Source organism: Felis catus, chromosome D4 (assembly GCF_018350175.1).
Source record: "Felis catus isolate Fca126 chromosome D4, F.catus_Fca126_mat1.0, whole genome shotgun sequence".
In the NCBI taxonomy this organism is placed as follows: domain Eukaryota; kingdom Metazoa; phylum Chordata; class Mammalia; order Carnivora; family Felidae; genus Felis; species Felis catus.
In genome coordinates this window covers 59,722,641-59,743,626 of record NC_058380.1, presented here as the reverse complement: position 1 = coordinate 59,743,626, position 20,986 = coordinate 59,722,641, and the positions used below count along the sequence as shown (strand labels likewise).

Genomic DNA, 20,986 nt, shown 5'->3' with positions numbered 1-20,986 from the left:
CTCCTTTCACTATGGCTGTCTTCCTCATGCCTAAATCTCCCTCAGGGCAGTGGCTGGTTGTCGAGGGAAGAGGAAAAATCATTGGGGGGGGGGTGGGGATGGTGTGCAGAAGCTTCTCTTCCCTCCACTCATAAACCCACCCACCACACACATTTGCAGACCACCAACCTTGCTCGGTGCTGAGGGTCTGCTGCCACTCACAGCCCCCCCGAGTCGCTGGTGGCACCAAGCCACCAGCTGCTGGAGGTGCCATAGTTGTCCCTCAGGTAGAATGGGCATTAGCTTTGGAGTTGAAGACTCAGAAGCAAGGTCAAGCTGCACCACAGTCTGTAGGTCTGGGTCACTTCCTCCGCTTTCAGAGCCTGTAATTCCTGGTCGGTCCTGCTGCCCCGAGCCTGCGTGAGTGAGTGGACATGCTCGGTCCACTCTGGAGGGGATGCTGAGGGCTGGGTGCCAGGTGGCAGGGGCACAGGGAGACAGGTCAGACATGCTGGGGGGGCTTGTGGAAGACACCATCCAGTGGGACAAAAAGTGAGACCCATTTCATTATACGCTGGCAAAAAACAGCTGGCACAGAACAAAACTAAATGAAGGGTGGGCCTTATGAGCTCAAAGGGGCCAGAGATGGCTGATTAAGATGGTCAGAGAAAGCATCCTGGAGGAGATGGGCCCTCAGTAGGGGTCTGAGAAAATGGGCTGGGTTTGGATAGGAAAGAAAGTAGGAAGGAATAACATAAGCAAAACTGGAAGGTGGGGCGCAAATGGCCCATGAGAGGGTTAAACTCTAAAAATATCTCTGTGAGGAACATCACGCACACCCGCATGGAGGTGTCATGTGTGTTAGAGCTGGGATGAGCTATCTGCTGAAAACTGGGGACCTCTCCCCAGTGTCAAAATGTCCTTGTAACTACATTTCCCAGCCTCCTCCGGCACCTTGGTTGGGTCAGGTCATTTGGGCCAGTGGACTGAATGGAAGCGATGTGTTCCATGCCGAGTCCAGGGCTTTAAAGAAGTAGGTGGGCCCTCTCCACACTTTTGTCCCCATCTACCAGCTGACACGGAGGTCTCTGAGGCCCCACGTGGGGGTTTTCATTTGGGTCTGTAGACCCCTAGGGATTCTGTAGATGGATTCATGGGTCTGTGAGCCCCGTGAAAGTGTGCAGAAGTTTAAAAACAATTTTTTTAATGTTTATTTATTTTTGAGAGAGAGGGAGGGACAGAGAGAGAGAGAGAGAGAGCGTGAGTATGGGAGGGGCAGAGAGAGAGGGAGACAGAGAATCCAAAGCAGGCTTGGCGTGTCAGCACAAAGCCTGACGTGGGGCTCAAACTCATGAATCGGGAGATTGTGACCTGAGTCGAAGTTAGGCACTCAACTGACTGAGCCACCCAGGCGCCCCAAAAGTGTTCAGAATTTCATGTGGATGGGCATGGGCGCAGTTTTTTCTAGTAGCTTTCATTGGCTTTTCAGAAGAATACATAACATAAATGGTTAAGAACCATTGCTGACAGTGGAGCCACAAGATGGAAGGAATCTGTGCCTCTGAATCTCCATGTGGGAGATAAGTGCCAATTAACTGGACACCTGCATTAGATTATTACAAGAAATTAACCATCGTTATTCATTAACCACTCGTTAACCACTGGTTAATTGCTTAACCAAGATTAAGTAAGAAATAAACGGTTGTTGCGTTGACCCCCTCAAACTTGGCGTTTATTGTGGTACTAAAGTTAGGCTGGGACACGTGGGAAGAGTATGTGGCTGGGGGCCAGGAATCTGTACTTCAGGCCATGCTCTGGCACCACGGAGCCCCATGGCCTTGGATGGGTTACTTGGTCCACCCCTCTACCTAAGTGAGTGGGGAGTCCGGGGCCTCTCCAAGGCCCTCATAATGTGCCTCCTTGCTTTCCTCCCAAGGTCCTCCAATTCTAGGATTAATGTATAGATCCCGGGGGTTTGAGGGGATTAAGTGGTGCTCCCAATCCACAGTAGTCTGGCTTCGACCCCTACCCTTCTGCACAAACTGCTCTTACCAAGTCTCGAGGGAACCCTGAGGCTTCAGCCAGGGCACACTTCTCTGTCCTCTTAACTGACCTCTTGGAAGCACTTGACTCTGCCGAGGGCTCCCTCCCTTTGCAAACTCGCTCCTTCCTTGGCTTCTTGACTCCTGCCTCTCAGGTCTTTTCCTCATGGTTCTCAGCTGCTTCTCCTTAGTGCCCTTTATGGAATTCTCATTCTTCACTCACCGATGTTGGCATTATCAGGATCAAGCTATCCTTCTTCTCCCAGCAATCTGTTGTCAACATGGCAGCTCCCGTGATCCTTTTAAAACATGTCAGATCATGTCCCTGCTCTGTTCAAAAACCTCTGATGGCTCCTTCATCATGCAGAGTAAAGGCCCCAATTGGCACAGTGACCTTCAAGGCTCTAATTGCCCTTACCCCAAGACCCTCTACTTCTCTATCTCCATCTCTAGCCTTTGCTTGCTCCACTCTGGCTCCTTGCTTCCAGCCTTTGTGTTCTCTGAGCCCCCAAGATGTGCTCCATCCAGCCTCAGGGCCTTTGCACCTGCCATTTCCATAACTCTTGTAGTCCTTTGTCATCTCTTCAGTGAAACCATCTCTGAGCACCTTATTGAAAACTATAATTCCAACCCCACCCTACCCACGTTCCCTATTCTCCTTCCCAGCTAGACTTTTCTCTTATCCATCTGACAGACTGTTTCACTTATTTTACTTGTGGTCAGCCTCCCCCATCAGGGAAAAGGTCCAGGACTGGTATTTAGCTCCCTACTGTGTCCCCAGCACCTGGAATAATAGTTCCTAGCACATGGTCAGCACTGAATACAATGTGTTGAATAAACGAGCAAATAAGTGAACTCAGCACCTTATCCCCAAATCTGCTCCTCCAGCTAGGTTCCCTTTCATAATGCTAGCACTACTGCCACTTGGTCCCCAGCCGGGAGAATGGGTCACCGTAACTTCACTCTCCTTTTGCCGCAATCTGTCACCACACCTGAAAGCCCACCTGTGGGCTGCCAGGATCTGCCACCCGTCCTCACACCTGGCTCAGGTCGGCATCACTTTGGCAGTGGCATCAGCTCAAGGCCGACCCCCCAACCCATCCTCCCACTGAAGCATAACCAGCTTTAGAAACTACAATATGATCCTATCACTTTCCTTGGGAAGCCCTCATAGCTTCCCACTGCTGGACAGCATGTGAACTTCCTTGTTGGGCCTACAGCCCTTCATAATCCAGCCCCTGCCTCCTCTCAGGCCTTTCTTCCCAGGCTTGTCCTTTCCACACACCATTCCTCACACCCTCCATGCTCTCTCACAAACCCCAGGCCCTTCTCCCAGAAACATGCTTCCTGTGTCTGCCTGGTTACCTCCTTTTCATCCAGCAGATCCCCTGCCCCTCCCTTGGGCCTCTCCCTTGGGCCGAGTGGGGTGCAGTAGAGTCAGGACACCTGAGTTTGAATCCTGGCTCCACTTAATAGCTGAACACCTCTGGGCCTCCACATTTATTTAGCAAGTGGAATGCTAATAATAAGTACCTTGTGGGTGGTTAGAAGCATTCCATGAGTCCATACATGTTACTATAGGTGCCTTATAAATATTGTGTCGGCCTAATGTTCTTTCTTTCTTTCTGTGACCTCATGGCCTCTGTGCTTCTACTTACCACAGAACTTTCATCTCATTTGGGAATAGTCTCCCTGCCACACTGTGAGCTCCTGCAGGGTCAGGACTGCCTCATTCAACTCTCTTTCCCCACAACCTGCCTAGAACTGGCACCTGAGCCTGTTTTTCCCCCCCAAAGAATGAATGATCCAAGCAAATTAACTAACAAGGTGACCACCAGAGGTCAGCCTCACACCCAGAATAGAGTCAACCCAAACTATACTTCTGTAAAAGGCCTGGGATCTGGGATCCGGGATCTGATCAAGGGTAGGTAGCCTTGGTGGATCCAGCAGAGAAGCAGGGTGTTTGATCTTGTTCAACAGCATTGCTATGGGCTCTTGAGGTTTCAAGGTGTGGTTAGACACTGGCCCCCTTTCTGGCCCCTGGTGTATGCCTGAGAAAATGAGTCCCAATGAGCTGCAGGCTAAACCTCTCAGTTCCCACTTCCTCATCTAAAAAGGGGTCAGCCCACTGCCTACTTTACGAGATTGTGAGGCTTTGGTGGCGTGTGAAGACGACTGGCAGAGATTGTGCTCCACAGAGGAGGTGCTTGGTGCAAATTTGTTGAATGAGTGGTGGCCCAGAATTGCAACATCTAGGACCAAGTGAAATCCTGCCCTTAACGCTGTCCAGGTCAGGCTCCTGCTCACACCTCCCACAACCAGAGCAATGACAGAGGACAGAGAGGCCTTGGTGGCTCGGCTGACTAGGAATCTGACCTGACTCCTCAGTCTCAGAATTTCAGGGATCGGAAGTGAGACCTATTAGATTGTCTTTTCACAGTCCCACCCACACTGGGACACCTTCTGACAGTCCCTCTTGGTTTAGAAGTAGAGAACAAATGAGGAACCAGGCTGAAAACATTAGGATGCTACTTGTTAGTCATTAGAGACCCCCACCCACCCAGCCACCCGCTCCCTCCCACCTCCCCCCACCAATGGCCTCCACGAGAAATAGGTAAAAGGTGTGCATTGCAAGGGCAGTCAGGGTCACCCCAGCCTTAGACAAATGGTGCAGAAAGTAGGCCCTAGGAAGGGGAGAAGAGGGGTCTGTTTGGGCCTCAGGAAGCAGTTTCTGGCCCACTCCCGAAGACACGTGACAAATCACCTCGATGCCTCGGTGAGATAACAGGACATTAGAGATGACAACCAACGCTGTGCATTTCCAAGACTGAGTGGACCGGGAATTATGGGGACTCGTGAGGTCTAGAAAGATGGAAGACGAGGAGAGAGAGGATCAGCATGGCTGATCTGGCTGACTTGGAATTTCTCCCTTCAGATGAGGAATGAGGTCAGAAGACTAACAATAAATACATTGAACTCTGAGGTGTGAAAGTCTGGAAACCCCTAGTCTGTCAGAATGGCCCTGATGCTGGGCTTTGCTGGAGGGGCAGTGTGTTTGGGTAGAGGCTGGGCGACAATGTGGAAGCCCTGAAATGGGAACCTAAATGAACTTGCTCTAGGCAGGAGGCAGGGCTTTTCTCTATGGGCCTTCAAGTTGCACTTTGTCACTCAGCCAAGAGAAAACAAAAATGCAACTAGAAATATTGGGGAGGGGACTTTTGTACCTGGCTGGGGGTTGACTGGATGCCCAACTGGGTCCCTTCTATCCTCACAACTCTAAAATTTTCAGTTGTAACAGAATATTGACCCAAAGTTCATTTGCAAATGGAATTATGAGTATTTTTATTTAATTTTTAATTGAAATTAATTCACATATCATAAAATTCATCCTTTTATGTGAATCGCTGTGCAATTCAGCACTTTTTAGTATGTTCACAAAGCTGAACAACTCTCACTACTATCCAACTTCAGAACCCTTCAAAACTTCCCAAAAAGAAATCCTATACCCATTGGCAGTTACTCCCCCTTCTCTCCTCCCCCAATACCCGGCAACCACGGATTTACTTTGGGTCTCTGGATTTGCCTATTCTGGACATCTCCTATAAATGGAATCATACAATATGTGGCCTTATATGTCTGGCTTCTTCCACTCAGCCTAATGTTTTCAAGGTCCATCCATGTAGAATGTGTCAGTACTTCATTCCTTTTATGGCTGAGTAGTGCAAGGAATATCCCATGGAAACATTTCACTTATCCACTCACTCACTAACTGATGGACACTTGGGTTGTTTACTTTAAAGGAATGGTTATATAAATGCCTTCTTTGTCCACTCCTTCCCTCAAATGAAGAAAAATCAGTAACAAAATGTAGGGTAAGCAAGCGAAACAGCCTGATAACTGGTAATTTAAAAAGGAAAAGCATCCTTAATTTTTAGGTTAAGTCACTGAAAAATGGGGCCAAGATTTGGCATCCACCTAGTTCGAAACTCCTAACGCCTTCCCATCAGGTTAACGCCTAGCCATCAGGTTAATCCACTGGGAAGTTCTTGGATCAGAAGGAAGAACTGAAAGCCACTGTCCAGGTGGTCTTCAATGTATTTTCTAGACTCCCAAGATTTCATGGAAGTAACTCAGGGCCACCAAGGGGGCTGGGACCAAAGGGCAGGTGGGTAGAACTTTGAGCCCAGTCCCCAACCCTGCTTTAACTAGAGCAGCTCTCATTTCAATTGCTTTATTTGGTGAGCTTCCCTCAAAGAGTTCATTTGGGACAAATAAAGTGGGGGCTAGGGCTAAAAAATGATTTGGCAACTGCTGGTCTAGGTGATTATGGAATTCCTGGACTGGAGGAGGGTCTCTGTGGTGGCCATTCTTATGAGTTCTTCTGAGGAATCTTGATGGTAACTGTCTTGACCTCGGTGTAGGCCTTTAGCCCATCCTCCCCCAGCTCCCTCCCATTGCCAGATTCCTTAAACCCTCCAAATGGCGTGTGGCAGGTGACAATGTTGTAGGTGTTTACCCACACTGTGCCAGCCTGGAGTGCCTGTGTGAAGTACATGGCTTTGTCCAGGTCCCGAGTGAACACGGCGGCAGCCAAGCCATATCTGGTATTGTTGGCCCTCTCGATCACCTCCTCCATCTTCTTGAATTTAAACAGGGGCTGCACAGGCCCAAAGATCTCCTCTCTGGCGATCCTCATGTCATCCTGCACACCACCAAAGACCGTGGGCTTGATGAAGAAACCACGCTCCCCCAAACGCTCCCCACCGCAGAGAAGTTTTGCCCCCTCCTTCTGGCCAAGCCGGATATAGCTCAGGATTCGTTCGAATTGCTCCTTGTCCACCTGGGGCCCCTGCTGAGTGTCCAGTTCAAAGGGGTTCCCGACTCTTCTCTGCTTAGCCTTCTCCACGGTTCTCTCGAGAAACTCATCATAGATGGATTCTTCGACGAAGGTCCGGGAGCCTGCACAGCAGCACTGGCCCATGTTGAAGAATAGGGCTTCGTGGCACTGCTCCACAGCATGGCCCAGGTCAGCGTCGGCCAACACGATGCTGGGGCTCTTCCCGCCCAGCTCCAGGGTGACTCTCTTCAGGTTGGAATCGCCAGCCGCCTTCTGGATCAGGTGGCCCACCTCAGTGGAGCCGGTGAAGGCAACTTTGTCAATATCCATGTGCTGGGCGATGGCCGCTCCTGCCGTCGGGCCATAGCCAGTGATGATGTTCACCACCCCAGGGGGAAAGCCCGCCTCTTTAATGAGGGAGGCCAAATACAGGGCAGAAAGGGGGGTCTGCTCTGCCACCTTCATGACCACAGTGTTGCCTGTGGCAAGCGCTGGGGCAAGCTTCCAGCCCTGCATGACCAAGGGGAAGTTCCATGGGATTATCTGGCCACAGACACCAACAGGCTCATGCCGGGTGAAGCAGAAATGCTCGCCATCCATAGGGATGGTCTTGCCGTGCCACTTGTCGGCCCAGCCGGCAAAGTACCGGTATACTTTGATGACCTCATCCAGGTCCAAGACATAAGACTCCTGGAAAGGCTTCCCGTTGTCCAAGGTCTCCAGTGAGGCCAGGTAGACACGATCCCGCTCCACAAGGTCAGCCAGGCGGTTCAGCAGCCGGCCCCGCTCTGAAGCATCCATCCGGCGCCACGGAGACCCCAGGCGGAAGGCCTCACGGGCTGCTTTCACAGCCCGATCCACATCAGCCCGGTCCCCTTCAGCCACGTGGCCAATGACCTCTCCTGTGGTGGGGTTCACTGTTGGGAAGGTCTTCTTGCTGGCTGCATCTTGCCACTCATTGTTGATGAACAGCTGGTTGTAGCGGATGTCTGGATTCAGGATGGGGCTGGGGAGGGCGGCTGCCGAAGAGTATGGGGCAGTCCTGCCATAGAGGCAGAGCAGTCGGGGCACAGGCACCAGGAAGCGCAGCATGCTCACGACTCTGGAGGGGGACAGGGGGAACCAGAGTGAACGGATGACAGGGGACAAAGTGGTCCCCCAAAGGCCCACCAGCTAAGATGTTCCAAGATGCTAGCATAAAGGGGTGTCACTTCTAAAAATATGGATTGTAAGGGGTACAAAGGCCCTAAAGAACTCTGGCCCATCTCCTTCATGTCCCATCTTTCCCCCAGCTCACTCCCTCACCTCTTCTGGGTCTTGGGTCAAATGTCACCTGCTCAGCAAGGCCTCCCCTGACTGCCCTTTGTAAAATTTACAAAAGTGCAACTTTTCTCACCTCCAGCACTCTGTCCCCTACCCCGTGCCTTATTTCTCCCCATCTGACACACCAAATAGTATATTTACACACTCACGTGTTTATTGTCTGACTCTCCCCAATAAAACATCAGCTCCGAGAGGGCCGACATTTTTTTCCTCTGCTTTGCTGTGTCCCTGATACCTCGAAGAATGACTGCTACAGAGCAGCTGCCCAACAGCTAGTTATTCAGTGATATACATCAAAATTTCCACAAAGACTGTTCACAATTTGACCTAATAATGGGTAGAAACCAAGGGACTGACAGACAGTTACCTCTGAAACAGGGGCTTGCTTTACTTTACCTCTGTGCCTCAGTTTCCTCTTATGTGAAAGGCCTCACGGGGCTACACTGAACAGAGCTGTGCACATAAAAAGCATGGTAAGCCTCCACCCCAGTATATCAGAGCTGGCCTCAGACACTGGCCCAGCCAGACCCAGGGCAAAGGTCTCAATTTCCCAGGAGTGCAGCAAGTCTGGTAGCAGCTGGGAAGAAGGGCCTGTTTATTCTTGCCTACAACTCTGAAAACAGGGCAGACTTTATTAAAACAACTAAAGGGGCACTTGGGTGGCTCCATCGGTTAAGCATCGACTCTTGATTTCGGTTCAGGCCATGATCTCACAGTTCGTGAGTTTGAGCCCCTCATGGGGCTCTGCACTGACAGCACAGAGCCTGCTTGGGATTCCCTCTCTGCCCCTCCCCTCTTCCTGCTTGCTCTCACTCTCTCTCTCTCTCTCAAAATAAATAAATGTAAAAAAAAAACACTTTTTAAACCAACTATAAAATTAAGACAGTATATAAAATTTACTCAATGAAATTTAAATGGGGTATAAAACTTACAGATTCATTGAAACAGTTACTCTTTAGCCAGGACATCAATCCCTTCACCTTCTCTGTTTCACTTGGGTCTTGACCCACCCAGCAGCCAAAAGGAATTGCACCTGCCTTCTCCACCCCCACTCCCCATCCCTGTATGGCTCACCCTCTGCCACTGGGAATCCTGGAAAGCAAAGCCCCAGCCAGGTCCCCCAGCTTCATATAAATCAGAGCCCTCCCTTGGAGGGTGGTTGAGCCAGCAGACCTATAAGGGATACACTCAGGTTCCAACCTGTTCAGAGCTCTGTGCCGTGTTGAGACACAAGAAACTTTGGGTCCAACAGACCTGGGTCTGAGGAGGGAGGGATCCCAGGGGAGGGGTAACAACCCAGGGGTGGGGGAGTGGAGGGGCTAACCAGGTGAGAGAGATAGTCATAGGCCAAGGCTGGCAAGTCTTTCATGCTAAGCCAAGGCTGTTCCTCCTCTAGGGGCTTAAATAAATAGGGTCTGTGCTTAGAGCTTCCACTTGCATATAGTAAGATCACTGCTCACAGCACAGCACACTTTGCAGTTTGCAAGTCATTTTCTTTTCTTTTTTTTTTTTTTTAACATTTATTTATTTTTGAGACAGAGAGAGAGAGAGCATGAACAGGGGAGGGTCAGAGAAAGAGGGAGACGCAGGATCTGAAACAGGCTCCAGGCTCTGAGCTGTCAGCACAGAGCCCGACATGGGGCTCGAACCCACGGACTGCGAGATCATGACCTGAGCCGAAGTCAGACGCCTAACCGACTGAGCCACCCAGGCGCCCCTGCAAGTCATTTTCTTAGCAGTAAGTCACTGAGACTCCCAGCAACCCCCGGGGTGATCTGGGCAGATGATGACCCCCGTTCTGGAAGACGGCTGGGGATCAGAGAGGCTAAGGGACTCACCAAGGGCACACAGCAAGTAAGAATAGGAGTCTCAGCCAGGATTCCCATAGTCTCAGCTTTGTGTTTCCTCTGACTGTGGGCAATTTCTTACAGTTCCTGGTATTAGTGCCCACTGTGCCAAGGGCCGGCCGCCCTTCTGGATCACCCAGCACGTGGCACCAACTTCACCTTCTGCGGGCAGGGGGCGCGGGTCACAGCCTCCTGGCTCCGGTCAGAGGCTCTAGGCTGGAGTGCGCTGGATGGGCGTGAGCTATGATTTCTAGCTAAGGCGGGCAAGGTTTGCTGGGATCTAAGTCCTCCGGACCCCAATAGGAATCACTCCGTGCCCCGGGTGCAGGCACAAGCTTGGAAGCTGCAGCCTGCCCTCGGGATCCAGGGAGAAGGGCGCTAATTACCTGCGGCAGGCTCGGGTCCAGGTGCAGCTTCAAGCTCTTCCAGGTCTAGCCCAGCCTCCCGCCGCTAGCCCAACGCCGGTCCCTCTTCTGCGCAGCTGCTCGGCCTCTACCCCAAGCCGCGAGGCTCCGCCTGCGTCCCAGGGAGCGCCTATCTGCGGCCCGGGGCCAAGGCCGCTCCTCCCTCTAGGCGTGGGCGGGTCGGGGCTGGAAAGGCCGGGGATAGGGGAGGGCAGCGCTCCCCACTTCCCGGGTAACCCAGCCACCGCCTTCCCCACCCCCGAGTCTCACGGCAAGCAAGAACGCCCTCGTCGCTTAGCGGCTCAATGGTGCGGTCCTAAAGCGCTCCTTTAGAAGCGGAAACAAAGACCCAGAACGGGGCAGGCCTTTCCCAAATCACAGTGATCACTCCGGTTACATTTTGCATATTCTCCCGCAAGGGACACCTAATTAGGTCCTCATCCTCGAGCCTCTGCTTAACCTCTTCTGTGCATCCCTTGTCTTCCACCTTCGCCGCTCTTCTTCCCTGTACCTTTAAGATTTTATTTGGGTGCATTTTAAAAATGCATCTTTTTTTGTTTGTTTGTTTGTTTTTTGCCCTAGGACAAAAAGAATATAGGCACAATGTAGAAAAGCTTGGAAAACACAGAAAAGGATGAAAGAATATTTTAAAATACCTTCAATGCAGTTTTTCTATCAATTTCTGAGAAAAATGTTAAAATCTGTGATGATTGTGGATCTATTTCTTCTTTTAATTCCATCAGTCTCTGCTTCATATATTAGGTACATATATATTTATGATTATTTTGACTTATGTATTCAGCTTACATCGTTATGAAGTTCTAGTTTTGATCTCTAGGAAAAAAAAATAACTTCAATCCTTTCAACCAAAAGTTGCCATTTATCTTGTCCATATTTTTTCCTCCGTATTTTTCAAAAATCCACTTAATAAAAAGGAAATCTTATGGTGACCTCTATTTTGCTGCCTGCTTTTTTCTCTTTTTCTTTCTTTTCTTTTTTTTTTTTTTCACTTAGTGATTTATTATGAACCTTTTCCATGTCACATTAATTAAAAAGCAACATCACCCTGTCCAAAGTGGGCACCTAATTCCATGGTAGGGTAGACTGCTGATGGACACATAGATTGTGTCCGTTTTGTTGTTCTTAAAGCGTGCTAAGCACACATCTCTGACTCGCTCCACCTCCACTGTGCCTTCCTTCTGGTTGGAGAGAGTGGGAAGCTACAAGCTCTTGTAGCCTTGTTTGCAGCTAGAGTTCTGGAGTGAACTGGCTGCTTCCAAATAGCAGTACCCCTGGCAGCTGTGGAAGTTGGAGGCTATTTTCCTGCCCCTTTGGAGGCAGGAGATTGTGAAGGCAGGTTGTGAAGAGTTTGCATTGCTGTTCCTCCTGGGTATGGGGTGGGGGCTGTGGCTGTGGCTTCTAGACTCCTACTACCTGCTCTTTGAATCACGGCTGCAGGGGTGTGTCTGGACCTAATAGCACCCGAGGTGGCCTCAGACAGTAAAGAGACTGGTGAGCCATGTCTTTCTTTGTTCTGGGAATCTGTCCTGAAGGACTAGTTCTCCCTGCTTCTCCCTCCAGCCCTTCCAACAATTCTATCAGCACCTGATTCTCCATATTAAATCCCTACCTCTGCACATATTTAGCACTCACATTTTCCTGTTCGACCCTGACTGATTCATATAATTTTTTCTTAAGCTACATCTCTATGGAATCTTCTGTTACCATGTCATTCTTAGGATGTTTACAGCCCTTGCTGCAAAATGTAGTTCTTCACTAAAGCAGTGAACCTTGTGTCTTGCCACAGCTCTGTTCATGTCCTGCTTTGGTTCTCCCCGGAAGTGTGGAGCCCCTGCCTAAGCCCCTTCTGCTCTCCCACAGCACATGGCCAACCCAGCACGTCTTGGGTGCTTGGCACTCCATGATGGGCTGATTCAATGATTATTTGGTCAGTTAACAGCCTCATTGGTAGAGGTAGTGAGTCCATAACAAAGGGAGTATCAGTTTTCATGACAGTTTGGAAAGCTGTGGCCAGAGGCCAGCTGGCAGATAGGAAGTGGCCCCACAGAGACCGGCTGAAGTCTGTGTCCTGTGAGGAACAGCTAAAAAACTGGGGTATCCACCCCTTGGAACTCACAGGACAAGTTTTTGTCCTCCAAATTTCCAAAGGACACAAGCAGACATCTGCAGGGTCCTAGAAGGCAGAGCCAGATCAGTGTGAGGGGAAGTTACAGGGGGCAGAGGAAGTACTTTCTCACAAACCAGTGCTGGCTAAGGAGGGATAGGAGGGTCTGCTTTGAAAGCCAATGAGCGCCCCCCCCGCCCCCCGCCCCATCACTGGAGGAGTACAAGGAGGGATAGACAACCATTTGGCAAAATCCTGTGGAGAGGAGTACCAAATAAGGACTAAATAAGACAACTGGCTTCCAAACTTAGCTGTGCATCAGAATTGCCTGAAAAGTGTCAAAAACAAAACAAAACAAAACAAAACAAAACAAAACAAAACAAAACAAAACACCACAATCTCCTGGATTTTACCTTCAGAGATTCTAAATTATTAGATGTTGACTGAGACCTAGGAATTTTTTTTTTTAAGTTCTCCATATGCTCCTGACATGCAACTCTATCTGGGAAGCACCGATCTAAGTGGTCTTTGGGGAGTCTACGACTCTACCATGGATGGTTTTCAGAAAGGGACTAATCCAGTGAATGCTTTGTTTGCATCTAGATTCCATTCAGCTCGCCCCCCCCTTGACATTTCATAAGCTGTGGCTTTCACCAGAATTCACAAAAGTAGTCCTGTTGCAAGTTATTTGTAAATGCAGCCAAAAAATTAAAAAATAAAAACCTTCCACAATGTCTGACATTTACAGTTTGGAGAAAAGGATAAATGTGTCATGGCTCAGGGTAAAGTGCATAAATTATTCTTGCAGAGAGTTGACTATTGTTCAAGAATGTTTTGGATTCAGCTTTTTAATTGGCAAAAAAGATCTAGGCCTCTATAATGGATGTTGGGCCTGGAGCCACTGTGAGTGTTTGTACTAAAAGGATTGAAGGAGAAATAGTGAGATAACACAAGCCACAGCCAGGTCATTGTCAGCAAGGAATGTCACTCAGGGATGTGTTTACACTGGTCTGGTGGGGGAAGAGAAGCTATTTCTATCCTTTGGTGTTTTGGAGCCTTATATGTCTAGGAAGTTACTAGAGAAGATTCCTGGCTCTGAGACAGTGAACAGATCAGATAGATTCCAAACAAAAGGACATGCGAGCTGCACTGGGCATTTATTCTGCACCGAGCATAACAGGTGCCTCCATTCTCTTCATTTGAACCGGAGATGGAAGACTGGGTCACGACAGTGAGGGAGTTGCAGGGAATGAAAATTTAAAAATAAAAATGCATGTAAAAGCAAACCAGAATAGGGGCGCATGGGTGGCTCAGTCAGTTAAGCGGCCGACTTTGGCTCAGGTCATGATCTCACGGTCCGTGAGTTCGAGCCCCGCGTCGGGCTCTGTGCTGACAGCTCAGAGCCTGGAGCCTGTTTCGGATTCTGTGTCTCCCTCTCTCTGACCCTCCCCCATTCATGCTCTGTCTCTCTCTGTCTCAAAAATAAACAAAAACGTTAAAAAAAATTAAAAAAGCAAACCAAAATATACCCTTCCCCCCCCTCCCCTGAGTAAATCTCTACACCCTGTGAAGTTTACTCTGTGTGAACATGACCGAAGTCTCAATGTTGTCAAACCAAACGTGCCCTGAGTATTGACCATAAACTCTGTTTCCCTTCCACCTGCCTGACTTCCTTCCTCTTTCCCTCCCTCTGCACCTCAGTTTATAGTTGAACAAACTGAGACCCAGAAAGGGAAAGGGACTTGCCCAAGGACACACAGGAGATGCGTGACCTGAGTTCGCGCTAAATCCCGGCTCTCACACAAGCACACAAATAACACTGACAGGGAAGCAAAGCACATGGCAGTGCATGGCACCTGCAGTTAAGGGTCTTGAGGGAGAGAGATTATCCCAGATGAGATAGGTGGGTGCAATGTCATCACAAGGGTCCTTATCAGTGGGGTATGGGAATGTCAACAACACCACAGGAGATGTGATGACAGAGGCAGAGGAAGGAGTCAGGCAGCCATAAGCCAAAGAACACAAGTAGCTGGAAAAGGCAAGGGAACAATTTTCCCCCAGTGTCTCCAGAAGGAACACAGCTCTGCCGACACCTCAATTTTAGCCCAGTGACACCCATTTCTGACTTCTGAGCTCCCAGAACTGTAAGATAGCAAGTTTCTGTTGTTTTAAGACACGAGGTTTGTGAGGGAAATGAATATGTTGACTCACTCATTTATAGCCCTTGTAGGCATTTGAGCTCATGGCCTCTGACCCGAGCATGAGCAGGCCTGGTGGTCAACATCTTCCACTACGCAGATGCCATAATTACGAGCAAGGGACATTGTTTCTTTCATTCACACAGCATTCCTTTGTTCCAAAAAGGGACCCTCTCCTGCCTCCACCCCAATCATGTTTTGGAGTCAGAACCGCCCATCAATGCATTCTCCGTATTCTGGGGACCTTACAAATCCTGTTAACTATAAATGCCTTATATTTTGCATTTCTAACAAGTTGCCTGGTGATACCAATGCTGCTAGTGCCAAGACCGGGCTTCAAATAGAGGGTGGAAGGTGAGATCTGAAGGACAAGCAGGGGCAGACTAAATGAAGAGGCAGGTGAAAGGGACAGGCTTATGCACAGGCCTTGAGATGGGAGGGGTCAAGTGCACTTAAGGAACTGGGAGAAGACAAGCGGGAGGAGGGAAGGAGTAAATAGCTCTGGAAGAGGCTGGAGGTGTGGGCAGGGGCCAGACCCCACAGGGTTCTGGAGGCCCAGGTAAGAACTCTAACCCCTGGGCCAGGCACTGTGGATAAATCTAACGTGGTCCCACCCTGGAGGAGCTCAGAGGACAGTGGGAGGAGCCTGACCCAACAACACTAATGCAATACACTACCACCTGCCTCCAGCAGAGAGTAGCACCTAGCTCTGTGAAAGCAGAAGAGGGAGCCCTGAGATCCCCCTGCCTGGGACTTCTCAGGAGATGACTTCTGAGCTGAGCCCCATGTCAGTTAGAACTAGTTCAGACACGTATCATTAAACAAGTGGTTCTCAACCTGTGACTGCGTGGTAGCATCACGGACAGCTTTTTACAACACCGATGCCTGAGCAACACTTCTGATTCCCAGTCAGAATCCCTTGGTGTGGTACTGGGTTGTCTGATTTTCATTGTTGCTTTGGTCTGTTTTGTTTTTAAGCTCCTCTACTGATTCCAATATGAAGTTACATTTGTGAACTCCTGATGTAAGAGAAAACCCAAAATAAAAGTGGCTTTGGGGCACCTGCGTGGCTCAGTCAGTTAAGCGGCTGACTCTTGATTTCAACTCAGGTCATGATCTCATGGTTCGTAGGTTTGAGACCTGCATCAGGCTCTGAGCTGACAGTGTGGAGCCTGCTTGGGATTCTCTCTCTCTCTCTCTCTCTCTCTCTCTCTCTCTCTCTCTGCCCCTCCCCTGCTCTCCCTTTCTCTCTCTCAAAATAAATAAATAAACTTAAAATAAAGTGCAGAGATAGGGTGTCCATGGTGGAGTGGAGCTTGGCTTTGTCTTCATTTCTAGGGCAGAGAATTCTATTAGAGTTTGGAGGAAGAAGGAGGCGAGTAGACATGATCCAGTTTGCAATTTGAGAAGATTATTCTGGTTGTAGTGTGTGCCTCCTCCAGTTTCCTAGGGGGAGAGATAATTCCAAGTTATGTTACCCCAAACAGCAGGTGTTGATAACTCCTTAAGCTAGCTGCTAGTGGACACAGGGGGGTCATTATACTCTATTTCTGTGTAGACTTAAACTGGTTCATAATAAAAAGTAAAAAAAAAAGTACCAAAAGATTATGTTACCAAGTCAACAGAAGGTGTTCTCTTGGTTCAAAGGCTCTGTAATATACCTGTCCCTTTGTGACCCTCATAATTGGGCTCAGTGGGTCCATATCTTTATCTCAATGCACAATTATGGGACAGCAATCACAGGATGGGGCATGAGTGGCACAAAGGGCATGGGTCTGAGTGTCAGAGCTTGCGCCCCAGTCTCTGCTCCAGCCTCTGTGTGACCTTGAGCAACTTCTTTCTCTTGGCCTCAGTTTTCCCCGTTGTTGAAGGAGGAACCATGAGATACACGAAATGGCCATTACAGGATCAGGCCCCCAGAAAGTTACAATAAGGCTGTTAAATAACGTTCATTGTTAGCAGAGTCCTTGGACCACAAACTTTGGCCCCGCACACGTTATTTGTGCAACTGTCAGTTGCCTTTCCTGTTCTGTTATCGTTACTGGTTATGGGCAGTGATGAGGCAATGACTGAAGTACAAAGTCTTGGCAGAGGCCAAGTGTATCTTTACACATGTGCTGACTGAGAAAGCCTGAGATACTGCCCCACCGTTTGACACTTGGTACGGATTTGCCGATGAATGCACGAGGGCCGCTTGGATCCAGGAATATCTGACTACAGCAGGGGAGCAGGGATGAGTCTCTGCTCAGTATGACCTTGCCTTTCACTTCTGTCTCCAGTCATCAGTTCTTCCTGCTTCTAAGACTATTTCCACACTAATAAGCATCTGCCTTCCATCTTTCCTCCCTTCACCCAGCTCCTATTATGGATGACCCTGTTGCAGAGGCCCTGGCATGCACAGATGAACCAGACAGGCCTCCCTGTCTTGAGGCCTCAGACTGGGGAGGCAGACAGACATGGACACTGGTGTGTTTCTCTCACACAGTATGAGGAAGTTCCATGGTGCCAACACAGCAAAAAGAAATGAAATGGAACACCATAAATCCTGTGAAGGACCTGGGAGTCTTCCTGGAGGAAATAATACCTGATCTGAATACTGAAAGCTGAAAAGGGCCAGGGGAGAGATGGCATTTCTGGAGAACAGAGTTGCATGTGCAAAAGACCAGAAATGAGAGGTGCCTGGGTGGCATGGGGAGCTATGAGTAGCTTCTGCTGGCTGGCGCCTGGGCTGTGATGGGTAAAGTGGGGTACAGTGAGAGAGCCAAGGCTGGAGTGGTAAGGGCCTTAAGAAGGGCCTTAAGTGCCATGCTAAGGAGTTTCAATGTCATCCTGAGCAGTCACAGAAGGGCCTTAAAGCAGGAGGGTGACTTGGTTAGATGAGAACCATTCAATTTCATCAGATCCCATGGCAGTGAGTAAGGGTTAGGTTTAACTCTGAGAAACAGAGACTCTAATACCAGTGGCTTACACAAAATGGGAGTTGATTTCTCTAAATAAGTAAAATAAGCCTGGAGGTGAGCAGTGCAGGGAGGTGACAAATGATCCTCAAGGACACACATCCCTTCCAATTCACCATTTAGTCATCCTTAGCAGCAAGCATTATCTTTGTGGTTCAAAATAGCAGCTTCCACATCCATATTTCAGGTGGCATGATGGAGGGAGGGATGTGGACAAAAAGGCAAATCATGTGTGTCCGCTGCTTTTGAAGCAGGGTCCCCAAAGCTACCCCAAACCGTTCCTCTTTTGTCCCATTGGCCAGAACATAGTCACATGGTACAACCAGGTAGGCTGGGAAATGTAGTCTTTATATTGGGTGGTCATTTGGGGAGATTCCATTTCTGTGATTCTGTGGGAAGACAGACACTGGAGGATAACTGAGGCTCTGCCACAGACCCTCCTAACTTGTGAAGACAAGCGTTATCAGCTTCGGTTGACAGATAAGGACCCTGAATCGGTGCACCTGAATTGCAAAGCTTGACTTTGAATGCTGCCCTCTTAAGCACTAGGCAAGCTACTGGAGGTGACTGACCTGGGTTGAACCTCCCCTCTCTGGTTCCAAAGATCCTGCCATGACTGCCTCAGTGGGTCATCTGGGAGGAGAAGCTCCCCACCTGAGAGGATTCCCATGATGGCTGATCCGGCCCCTGGCCTTACAGAATCAGGGACAGAGCAGGGAGCAAGGGGCGCCCTTAGAGCTTCTGCCCTAATGTTGCCATTGCACAGATGGGGAGACTGAAGCCCAGAGAGGCAAAAGGACTTCTCCAGATCCTTCAGGGAGTCCATGGAGGTTGGAGGGTAGAGGGGCTTGGACTATCACCTGTAACAAGAACCCACACATGTCACAGTCTTATTTATTATTCACCTGGTATCTAGAGTGGTTTTTAAACAACCTTCTCAGATAGGCTGCATCCTGGTTAAGGTGGCAGCTGCAGGTTGATGAAATTGCCCCAGGGTTTGAATAAGAAGGGTGTTTCCCATAGCACATCCATTCATAAGGACTATGGACCATGGGACATTCCTTCCCCAGGACAGAATAATGTGTCTGCAGTGATGGGCAGGATGGAATCACAGAGGAGAGAGGACATGAGATATAGTGGGTAGAGCCCCAGGCTGGGGACCAGAGGCCTGGATCCCAGGCTGCCTGCCTCATTGTGTGCCCTCTGGGCCTCGTTGTCCATACAGTGAGGGGACTGGGCTAGATCACACACCCAAATGAAATCTCACACAGAAGGCCAATGTCAATCCATGTGAAAATGAGCTGTTTGCTGGACACCCCCACCCTCCAGGACCCCTGAGGCAGCTCTAGGGGTCTCTGTGGCTCAGTCGTCTTTCCCAGCTTTGCCTCTGGGCTGAGGTGTCTAGGAATGCGCATGAGAAGGGGCATGAAGTGACTCAGGGACAGGAACCAGGGAGTGTGGCCCCCACCTGGTCTGGTGAGAGTCCTTCACAGGGTCTGGAGGGCAGCTGGCCAGGTCTGTCCTCTCAGGGCCAACTTTTTGGACCAAATGACCTCCTAGAAAGGAAGGTGGATGGACAGATCAGGGGTCCCTCGCTGGGCAATGGCTTCCCAGCAGTCTGAGTTTGTCCACAAGCTAGACCCCACTCTGGTGTGTAAAGGTGGGTAGAGGCTCCTCAGAGAGACAGTATCAAGACTGAAGAGTTCTGAGCCAATGGAGGAGCCTAGGCGTGATATTCAAGGCCCTGAATGCCAGAAAGTTGCACTGACGAGTGAACATAGAGCCTGCTGTAATTCTTCTATGCCTGGTCCTTGTGTCCCCCTCGCTGGGCCAGGCATGTCTCCTTTGGATGCTGAATCACAAGAAGGTTTTGGGGGTCCTCGGGCAACAGCTAGGAGGCCAGAGTAGACACAGATGGGCACCTGAGGGCTCAGACATTGGCCGCTTACAAACTGGCAGGTGATCATTTCATATTCAAGCACCTAGATGGCAGTACTAACGCTTTTCAACTGAAAATGAGTCCTGCACTGTCATTTAGGACTTGAGCCAAAGGGGTTTATCACCGTGATGAGACGAATATGAACTAAGAGCATCGTTACCCTGATTGTACAGGACAGGAGACTGAATTCTGAGCTGGGACAGCAACTTGCCCTAGGCCAGGCAGAGAGACCCTGGCAGGGCAGGGCATGGTGAAATAGACCCGAAGTCTCTGCCTCACAACCTGAAGCCACTACATAGGTGGCCTTGGAAGTATAATTACTGCCTGCTGGGGACAGATCCATGCCTTTAATAGGCGTGTTTATTTAAAGGGCTTCCCAACTCTCAACACCCAGAAGGAAAAGAAGAGAAGATTCAATCTTGTTTTCAAACAAAAAGAAAACCAAAGAGGAAGGGTAATGAGGGGGCAGAATCATCCTCCAGTTCATGAGCCCTGAATCTCAGATTGTATTCCACCAAAGCCATCTCTTTTGCTGGGGACAAAGGAGCTGCTGTACTGAGTGGGGTTGTTTGTTCACCGAGCCACGTTTGCAAATTTGTTTAATCATTCTCTTCTAGTGTGTGTCACCATTTCTCTGCTTCACAGAGCAGCAAGGTGTGGCTAAGAGCGCCCTCCTGCCCTAGATGTATGGACTTCAGGCCCCACCCAACCTGGGTGTGCCACTGCTCGTGGCCTTGATTCCAGCTCCCAGGGCTTGTTGCCTTGAGTTCCATTCCAAAGCTCTCTTGGGCTAGGAAACTGTTTCTGCCTCCATCTGAAGAGCACTGAGGAGCACAGAAGAGGAAAAGCGATTATTTTTGAAAACTCAAGGTCACCCCTTCAGGGAGCCCTCGAGTCCATAGTGAACCAAACTCCTGGTCATAAAACTTGAAGGATTTAAAAAATCCTGGTCTGTTGGTCAGGCTCTTCCCTTCCTGAATGTGTAAATGCGTAGTTGCTTGCAACCTTAAGGTATGCTGGAGCAAGATACTCACCTAGGTGACACTGAACCAGGTGCTTACCCTCTGCTTTGAGAGGCACAGGAATCCCATGAAGCTGGAGAGATGTCTGATTAGACCCTGTCTTGTGTCTCCCTGGAGTTTCAAATGCTTGATTTAAGTGTACCTGAAAATGTCACCATGTTAGTGATCTACTGAACCTTCCTATTTATCCTGAACATTTTAAAAGTGGATAGAGTAGGGGGCACTGAAAGATGACTTCTCTGCCTGGATTGCAGTATAATACTCATTAATAGTCCTTGAGGGCTTACTCTGTGCTGAGCACTTTACATGGATT

The 20,986-nt window shown here is 49.4% G+C and overlaps 1 protein-coding gene across 5 annotated transcripts in view; it reads right to left on the bottom strand.

The window, feature by feature from the left end:
- Positions 1–5,334: 5,334 nt before the first annotated feature.
- Positions 5,335–20,986, bottom strand: part of ALDH1B1 (aldehyde dehydrogenase 1 family member B1) — a 240,710-nt gene continuing 225,058 nt past the window's right edge. For 2 of the 5 annotated variants that reach the window (XM_019816209.3, XM_045042779.1), the window contains exon 3: positions 5,335–7,960. In XM_019816209.3, coding sequence (XP_019671768.2) covers positions 6,391–7,950 — 1,560 coding nt within the window. In that variant the 5' untranslated portion in view covers positions 7,951–7,960 and the 3' untranslated portion in view covers positions 5,335–6,390. Of the gene's footprint in view, positions 7,961–8,577; positions 8,603–10,019; positions 10,395–10,414; positions 10,956–20,986 lie in introns of those variants that run through there. The other 3 variants (XM_003995651.4, XM_019816210.3, XM_045042778.1) reach the window with 3 other exon arrangements.